We start from the raw sequence: 8,742 nt of genomic DNA, 5'->3' as shown, positions 1-8,742 counted from the left end.
ATTCGTAAATTCTTTTCAAAATAAAAAAATTTAGTTAAAATCATTTATTAAAAATTTAAATCCAAAGCTGCTTTAATAAAAGCGGTAAAAAGTTTGGAAGGTGCAAAAGGGTTGGCATTAAATTCAGGATGATACTGAACTCCTATAAAATATTTATGGGTTGAAAGCTCAAATATTTCTGCAACATTATCACAGCTTGATCTTCCAGAACATATAAATCCCTGTTCTGAGAGAAGATCTGTATATTTCTTATTAATACCATATCTATGTCTATGTCTTTCAGAGATGCAAGTGTCTTTGTAAATTTTAAATATTTTAGAATCTTTATTTAATACAATATCATTAGCACCAAGTCTTAATGTTTCTTTTTGTACACCATTAAAGTCTAAAAATGTTATTACTTGATGTTCTGCCTTAGAATCAAATTCCTCAGAAGTCGCATTTTTTAAGCCTAAAACGTTACGAGCAAATTCAATAACAGACAGTTGTAACCCAAGGCATATTCCTAAAAAAGGAATATTATTTTCTCTACAATATTGTATAGCCTTTATTTTACCTTCTATACCTCTCTGACCAAATCCTCCTGGTACTAAAATTCCCATACAAGATTCTAACTTTTTATGTTCTATTTCTTCATTACGTTCTAGTAATTCTGCATCAATCCAAATGACTTCAGTATTAACTCCCAATTCAGAAGAAGAAAACAATAAACCATGTATAATACTAGAATAAGAATCGGCTTGTACACTATATTTTGCTACAATACCAATAGATACAGCTTTTTCGTGTCTTTTTGCAAGACTTTCAAATTTGTTAAAATATAAATCAGAAGTTTCTTTTTTTAATATATTAAGTTTTTTAGAAATAACGTCAAACAATCCTTGAGAATTTAAATAATTTGGTACTTTATATATTGAATTCATATTAGGTACTAAAAAAATACTATCCTTATTTACTAAACATCTTTCTGCTATTTTATTAAGTACATAATTTTCCATTTTATGTTGTCCTCTACAAATAATAATATCACTGTTTAATCCAAAAGATCTTAAATTTCTTGCAGAAACTTGTAAAGGTCTTGTTTTATGTTCAAATCCGTGTAACTCTACTAGAAAATCTACAGAGATTAATAAAAAATCTTCCTTGGATAATAAATTTTTAAATTTATATAAAGCTTCAAGAAACATAACAGATTCAGCATCTCCTACTGTTCCTCCCAATTCAATTATAACAATTTCTGGGAAAAAATTAACTTTTTTAACTTCGTCAAAATATTCAGAATTAGAGACTTTTTTTAATTTATTAATAATTTCATTAATACAATGTGGATTAATTTGTAAAGTTTTACCATTATATTCTCCTTTCATTTCTTTAGAAATAACATTATATAAAATTTTACCACCAGTAATAGAATTATCACTAGTTAACTTTACTCCTTGAAATCTTTCATAATTCCCAAGATCTATATCAGTTTCAGTGCCGTCATTTAAAACATACACTTCTCCATGTTCAGATGGTGCCATCATACCGGCTGAAAAATTAAGATATGGATCTATTTTAATGTGTATTACATTATATCCTTTTGATTTTAATATAGTTCCAATACTACTAGACACAACACCTTTTCCAATTCCAGATACTACACCTCCAGATACAACTATATATTTCATTTTGGGGTAATAAAAAAATTTTATAAATTAGAATTTATGACTTTTATTCATACTAAACAAATAAATTTTTTATACAAAAAAGGAAAATTTAAAAAAATTAAATTAAAAAAGGAACAAGAGAGTAAGCCTCATTTTGTTGGGTAGACCAATACCTAACAGCATTAAACTATTTAAACGAAAAAAATAAAACGATAAAGCTGCTTTTCAGCTATATTTTTCCGAGGACTTTCCATAGAGTATTTTCTAATGCTGTTCTTCCGTTCCTTGGGGTAAATTTTTTAAAAAAAAATAGATTAATTTGTTACAAAAACAATTATAAATTTTATGAATTATTGTATAACAACATAACTTACGACGTATTTAATATAAAAAATTATACGATTTAAATAGAAATGTAATATTTTTATATACAAAAATAAATCTAAGATTTTTTACGTCAAAAATTGTTTTTAATATTTTTATTTATAAAAATAAATAATGTAAAATAATTTTATTTATAGTAAACAATAAAATAGAACTATTGTATATAATCCAAATATTTCTAAAACTTCTCCATTATTTTTCTTTTTATAATTTGCACCTAATGAGGTTTCAGGATCTGGTTCATAATCTCCTAGACATTGATCCATATTTACAAATTCATACCCATTCTTCTTACCTATATCAATTATTTCTTCAAGTTCATTCAAATCAATATTTTCGTAAAGTGTAACAATAAAAGAATCTATTTGAGGACTTGCTGTAGAAAGTGTAAATTCGAAATCTTCAATTGTCTTATCTTCCTCAGAATAACTGTAATTATAATAAGATTGAATAATACCATTTTCTAAAAAAATACTATATATGTCTGGATTGACATCTCCATCATTTACAGGAGATCTTGCAAATTTTATATCTGTTCCTGTAACTTTATTAATAGCATCAATCTGTTTACTAATATCAGAATTTATTACATCGGGTTCCATATCATCATAATTTCTACTTGGTGTTGTTCTTAATCCAACAGTATGTCCCTCTTCAACAGCTCTTTTATATACACTTCTATGTTTTCCTGACGATAACATATGTACTGTAAAGTGAAAAGTTACTAATATATTATTATCTTGAACTAAATCTAATATATCATCAGTATTTTCAGTTGGTCCTTCATCAAAAGTAAGAGCTATTAAACCTGCATTTGTACAAGTGCTAGGTAAAACTATATTATAAACATATAAAATGTAAAAAAATAAATGCATAAATTTAAAAAAAAATTTAATATATAATTTAAAAAAACTAATTTGTTGTTTTTTACAAACAAACTTAATTAAGTAAAAATATAAATACAATATAACCATACATATTCTAAAATAATTAAAAAATGTTCAAATATTGAATTATATTCCAATAGTCTATTTCTAATCCCAAGATTTCTATGATTTATTTCATTATAAATTTCTTCTGTTTGTAATGCCACTCTTCTCCAAGAATAATTTTTTTTCAAATATTCATATTGTGATACAATTTCTTTTTTATCAAAATCATTTATCTTTTTAACAACTTTTAGAGCTAAATCTTCCGGTGTTGGTTCGGCAAATGTAATTAACTTTTTTGGTAAAACCTCATGTATTCCTCCAACATTTGTAGATACAACATGTAAACCACACATAGATGCTTCTAAAATTGCTAAACAAAAAGTTTCAGTCAATGAAGTATTCAAAAAAACATCACCCTTTCGTAAAATATCCCCCGCGTGTTTATGTTGAACTTCACCTATAATTTTAACACGATTAGATAATTTTTTTTCATCAACTACTTGTTCAATTTCATCTTTTTTTGGTCCTTCCCCGGCAATAATAATATTTATATTTTTGTCTAAAGTACAAATCAATGGAATTGCTTTTATTAATAAATCTATTCCTTTTCTAAATACTAATCTTGACATAATTATAACAGTTTTTGATTTTTCTTTTTTTAAATCAGGATAAAATTTTTTGGCCTCAACTGCATGATGTATAACTTTTACAACACTTTTAGATAATTTAATTCTTGTCATAAAATTTTCTTGGGATGTTCTACTTGGACAAATACATCTATCAACAGTTTTTAGTATAAATTTTGATAATAAATTTACAACTACATTTTCAAATGGTCCTTTTTCAAATATTGAATGTTCAGTAATTACAGTTCTTAAATTTAAAGTTCTAGCATGAAATAATCCTTCTAAACATAAATTTGACATTGTAGAATGGCCGTGCACAATTTCAATATTTTCATATTCGAAAATTTTTTTAAAAATATAAAAATTTGCGTATAAGCTTGGAAATGATGTATTAAGTGCCACTATTGGTAGATTAAGTTTATAAACCTTTATGTCACGAAATTCTTTGGCTTCTTTCATATTACAGTGTTTATGAGTTATTACAATTACTTTATGTCCCAAACTTATAAGATTATTTGTTAGATGTCTTATATGTGTTTCAATTCCACCAGTTGATGGATAATAAAAATCAGTGACCATGGCAATATTAAACTTTCTAGACATTAAAGGGTAAAATTAATAAATTTATTCGAGATCTGATTCACAATCCATTTCTATTGCATGTAATCCTTTTTTAAATGCAAAGTCTATTATTTTATAAATCATTCTATGTCTTTCAACTTCACTCTGACCATTAAATTTTTTAGATTTAATTTTTATTTTAAAATGTGTTTCTAATGAATTTACGTCTTTCATTGATTTATGTCCAACATGAAGATAAGAAAGATTTTCGACTTTTAATGTACAAAAACCAAAATAATTTTTTATGGCTTCAGAAATTTCTTTTTGTAAATTTAAAGACATAGGGATTCTTAATATTTTTTATCTTTTATTGAATATATAATTAATAAAAAAGAAGTAGGTGTATCTTAATTGTATAATCTAGAAATAAATATAACAAATATTACAGGATAATTAAATTTTTTAATATTTAAACAAAACAATATGCTAAAAAATTATAGTGCAAAAAAATTGTTGAAAATTTTATATTTTTATAGGATATTTAAAGATTTAAACTAAAGTTAACTGATTAAATAACAATTTGTATCTTGTTTAATATTTTTTAATAATATTCTGAATATCAGTAACACTTTCAATCCACTCTTTTTTATTTGTAAAATATAAATTTTGGCTTTTATTTTTTACAGAATTCAAATTAGAATAATTTTTTATTTTTTCTTGTAATTCTATACATTTTTGTTTTGTATACTGGTGTTCTTCTTCTTCTAATTTGTCTTCTATTCTTTTATTAAATCTTATTATAGATGATTTAGTACTATAATATTCTTGTAAATAATACTTTGATCTTTCTTCTTTAAACAAAATAAAAATAAATTTCATAAATAATTGATTAGGTGAAAATATTGGTTTAATTTCTTGTATCTTTCCAAATTTATTCAAAAAATTATAAACTGTAATATAGTCATATTTTTCTGGTATATCTTTTACAAATATAAGATTATTAAATTTATTTTGTTTCTTATATTCATTCTTCTTCATTAAATTTTTAGGATGCCCTAATGTCTTCTTTTAAAGAGTTAGAATTTCTGTATAAAAAATTTATAAGCTCACTCAACAAAAGTATTTTAGAAGATAAAAAAGAAATACATAACATTATATCTAGTATGGAAGATAAATGTATAGAAATAATGAAAGAATTTAAATAAAAATTTAAAGTTCTAAGTATCTTATAAAATTATTTCTAGTTTTTGATTCCTTAAAAAGTAATGTGACTAAGAGTTTGATCTCTTCATTCGACAAAAAAATTGTTCCTGATTTTTGTTTAGAAATCAAATTTTCTAAGTCACTAGAAAATATAGTACTTATTGATTTAAATTTAGGATAAATGTCAATACATTCTTTAGGAATATTAAATGACAAATCCAATAAATATTTTAACAAATCTGACATATCGGATACTTTATCATTTGTAAGATATTTTATACAAAATATATTCTCTGTAATATTTGTATATAACAAATTAAAAAAAGAAATTTCAAAGGATAACTGGCTATTCTTGGGTACAAATTTTTTAACTTGTTCTAAAAAATCATAATATTTGCTTTTAAAATATACTTTTAGAACCATAAGTGAATCTTGTAAGCTTATTGTTAGTTCTGTAGATTTTTTTATAATTTCGCAATAATATTTTTCTCTTAAAACTGAGATTTGTGGCAATATTTTCATGTGCGGAAATATTCTTAAAATGGTTGTAGAATCTGTAAATCCTATAAAAGTATCTTCATAGTTCATCATTTTGAATAAAGCTCGTTCTATTATTTTTAAAGCTTTTGGTAATCTTTTTGATTCAATAGTATTGTAAATATTCATGCACAATAAAAATCTAAATAGTTCATCTGAAACATATTCAGGTAAAAATTTTGGATCAATTTGCTTAGTCAAAGAAGCTATTCTTTCATTATTAATTTTTACTAATTTTCCAGATTTTTTCGATTTTGAAATTATAATTATTTCTTTCATTAAACAATCTAAAATCCATTCATTAATATCTGTAATAAAATATTCTGTATTTTTAAAAAAATCATTGGTATCAACTAAAAAATTATTTTTTCCACTATTTTCGAGTAATCTTGTTATTAAATTATTTTTAAAAATTTCATAAAAAATATTTTTTAAGTTTTTTTTGTTACTTAAAAAATCTCGATTTACAAAACTTACAGATGAAAAATATTGATCTTCATTTAAATCGTAATCTTCAAAACATTCAAAAATTATATAAAAATGTGTTAAATCATAATAAACTAACAATTCACCAGGTAAAATTGTTTCTAATTCATCTTCAAGTATCATTTTTGACATATGTAAACATTTATTTCGTATTACAGAATGGTTTTCATCTTTAAGCACATCGAAAAGATCATTTAAGTCATTGGATATTTTAACTATTTTATACACTTTACTATCTAATTTAACATTACAATAACTTTCAGGATTAAAATATTTGATAAGGTTATCTTTTGTAATATAGATATCATATATTAAAGAACTTAAAAAATTCTTACACTTTGTCATTAAAATTTCAGAATCTGTAATATATTCTAACATTATTTTTATATCAGATAATTTGTAACATTCTTTTGAACATATATCTATTTTTTTAATTTCATTTATAATATTAATATATTCAATTTCTAATTTATCAATGTTTTGTTGAATTAGTTGTTTTTCATTAGATTCTATTTTTAATTCTATTTCAGACATTTCATTTTCACAATCTCTTAATGCAGTTTTTACATTTTTGTATTCTCTAAAAATGGTATCTAAATCTTGTATTTCTTTATAAATATTTTTTATTTCATTTAACATTTAAGGGCAAATTCTAAAATTTTGTAATTTATGCATTAAATGTTTATTTAAAGTTTTATTTATTTATGTATAAAATATTTTTTTACTCTTTCATTCAATACAAATAATCCTATATTTCATTTAACTAAATGCTTCAAAAAGTCTTTTTTTTCATTGTTGCTTTTTTCTGTGATTTGTCTTCATCTGTCCATAGACAAGCTTTCTAACGTCACCTTAGGCACTTTGATTTAGACAAACACCCAAATTAGATTAAAAAATATTTATTTTTAAAATTTTCATAAGAATTAACCCTTTTATGTCAAAAAAAGCAAAATTAGCGAAACAACTAGAAGATCTTAAGTTTTTAGTACAAAAGAAGTCAGAATTGCTTGAAAAAAAGAATAAAATTGTTTCTGATTTATTTAAATATGAAACATTGTATTTAGAAATAACACAAGGATTTCCACTTACAAAAGTTAGTGATTATTATGTAACTAATAAATTAGAAAAGAAAAAGTATTTAATTAACGATAAAGACAGGATATTTAGTCTTGAATATCCAAAATAATATTTTTTTAGATTAAAAGCTATTATTGTGTAAAGTAAGGAGAGTATAAATTATCATCAGTTTTAGAATTTTTTTTTGTTACTTTAATGTCTTTTAGTATTATTTCTTCAGTTGTAATAGGTTTATAGTGTCGACTAATTATTATTCGTTTAGGTTCAATTAATTGTGATAGCGAATCTTTTTGTTCCTCCATTTCATAAAAATATTCTACATCGTCTAGTGAACCTAAAAAGTCTTGATGTTGTTCAAGTGGCTTAAGATGTTTTCTTTTTTTATTTATAGGATCATAAATTACTTGATGATTAAAAGTAAGTTTTGCTTTATTAAAATTTTCTATATAAGTTTCGGGCACTGTCTTTTTTACTTGTATCAATTTTATAACATTTTCTATACTTTTACCTTTAATTAAATATTTATATGCAGTTAATACACCTATTCCTGGTATTGAGTCTGCGTAATCACATCCACTTAAAATACAAATATCCTGAATATAATTTTTAAAAAATTTATCCTTTGCTTTTTCTAAACATTCAATTGTGTAATGTTCTACATATGAATTGTCAAATTTAAATAAAATATTTTTACATCCAAATGGTATCATATCACTATCTTCTGTCATAATACAATCAATGTATCCAATACTTTCTAAATAGCATAATTGTGCATCCGCTTCATAAGGTGCAATTATGTATTCGATCTTAAGATTTTTAAGAAGGATTGTTAAATCACAAATAACTTTTCTAGACACAGAAACACATCTTTTCATTAGTTCTTTTGCTTTTTTCCAATTATTTTTGGCAATCAACATTTCAACTTCTTCTTTATATTTTTCTTTACGTAATTTTCTTTCTAAATTTGTTTTTTCTTTCGAAACTAAAAAGTCTCCATCTAAAATTACAATAGGAATTACACCATTAGACGTTAAATGTCTTATTTTGTTCTCAAACATTTTTAAATGGCGTGTAGTTGGTGTATTAAGATATAACTCTTCTGCCACTGAGTTCAAGATTTGATAAAGCCATGCATATCCGTCAATTCCTATTTTTTTATCTTTAAATTTTTTTATGTGTATTTTTTTTAGTGTAGGTTTTATAATTGGTAGCAAGCCAGTGATGCCCATGTATGGGTTAAATAAATGTATTTTTGGGAAGATATTGATTAAAATAGATTTTAATTTA

The 8,742-nt window shown here is 23.5% G+C and overlaps 9 protein-coding genes across 9 annotated transcripts; 2 read left to right on the top strand and 7 right to left on the bottom strand.

Annotated features, from left to right (window-relative positions):
• Positions 1–47: 47 nt before the first annotated feature.
• Positions 48–1,670, bottom strand: AAJ76_1260007073 (ctp synthase; the record flags this gene model as incomplete). Its single annotated transcript, XM_024473916.1, has 1 exon — positions 48–1,670. The coding sequence occupies one exon, from the start codon at positions 1,668–1,670 to the stop codon at positions 48–50; it is 1,623 nt and encodes a 540-aa protein (XP_024329809.1).
• Positions 1,671–2,164: 494 nt separating this feature from the next.
• Positions 2,165–2,908, bottom strand: AAJ76_1260005835 (chitooligosaccharide deacetylase-like protein; the record flags this gene model as incomplete). Its single annotated transcript, XM_024473915.1, has 1 exon — positions 2,165–2,908. The coding sequence occupies one exon, from the start codon at positions 2,906–2,908 to the stop codon at positions 2,165–2,167; it is 744 nt and encodes a 247-aa protein (XP_024329808.1).
• A 68-nt stretch (positions 2,909–2,976) lies between these two features.
• AAJ76_1260004549 (gpi-anchor biosynthesis protein) lies at positions 2,977–4,194 on the bottom strand (the record flags this gene model as incomplete). The annotated part of the gene is made up of 1 exon (XM_024473914.1): positions 2,977–4,194. One exon carries the CDS (start codon positions 4,192–4,194, stop codon positions 2,977–2,979), a length of 1,218 nt encoding a protein of 405 aa, XP_024329807.1.
• A 21-nt stretch (positions 4,195–4,215) lies between these two features.
• On the bottom strand, positions 4,216–4,494 carry AAJ76_1260004249 (hypothetical protein; the record flags this gene model as incomplete). Its single annotated transcript, XM_024473913.1, has 1 exon — positions 4,216–4,494. One exon carries the CDS (start codon positions 4,492–4,494, stop codon positions 4,216–4,218), a length of 279 nt encoding a protein of 92 aa, XP_024329806.1.
• A 249-nt stretch (positions 4,495–4,743) lies between these two features.
• On the bottom strand, positions 4,744–5,190 carry AAJ76_1260003553 (hypothetical protein; the record flags this gene model as incomplete). Its single annotated transcript, XM_024473912.1, has 1 exon — positions 4,744–5,190. The coding sequence occupies one exon, from the start codon at positions 5,188–5,190 to the stop codon at positions 4,744–4,746; it is 447 nt and encodes a 148-aa protein (XP_024329805.1).
• A 20-nt stretch (positions 5,191–5,210) lies between these two features.
• AAJ76_1260003532 (hypothetical protein) lies at positions 5,211–5,357 on the top strand (the record flags this gene model as incomplete). The annotated part of the gene is made up of 1 exon (XM_024473911.1): positions 5,211–5,357. The coding sequence occupies one exon, from the start codon at positions 5,211–5,213 to the stop codon at positions 5,355–5,357; it is 147 nt and encodes a 48-aa protein (XP_024329804.1).
• A 4-nt stretch (positions 5,358–5,361) lies between these two features.
• AAJ76_1260001726 (peptide chain release factor 2) lies at positions 5,362–7,017 on the bottom strand (the record flags this gene model as incomplete). The annotated part of the gene is made up of 1 exon (XM_024473909.1): positions 5,362–7,017. The coding sequence occupies one exon, from the start codon at positions 7,015–7,017 to the stop codon at positions 5,362–5,364; it is 1,656 nt and encodes a 551-aa protein (XP_024329803.1).
• Positions 7,018–7,312: 295 nt separating this feature from the next.
• AAJ76_1260001430 (subunit 4 of histone acetyltransferase) lies at positions 7,313–7,564 on the top strand (the record flags this gene model as incomplete). The annotated part of the gene is made up of 1 exon (XM_024473908.1): positions 7,313–7,564. One exon carries the CDS (start codon positions 7,313–7,315, stop codon positions 7,562–7,564), a length of 252 nt encoding a protein of 83 aa, XP_024329802.1.
• A 22-nt stretch (positions 7,565–7,586) lies between these two features.
• AAJ76_1260002 (exonuclease 1) lies at positions 7,587–8,742 on the bottom strand (the record flags this gene model as incomplete). The annotated part of the gene is made up of 1 exon (XM_024473910.1): positions 7,587–8,742. A coding segment is annotated over one exon (1,156 nt), but the record flags the coding sequence as incomplete, so codon positions are not given.

The sequence above is a fragment of the Vairimorpha ceranae genome, assembly GCF_000988165.1.
Source record: "Vairimorpha ceranae strain PA08 1199 chromosome Unknown NODE_126, whole genome shotgun sequence".
Taxonomy (NCBI): Eukaryota; Fungi; Microsporidia; family Nosematidae; genus Vairimorpha; species Vairimorpha ceranae.
This window is presented reverse-complemented; position numbering and strand designations above follow the sequence as displayed.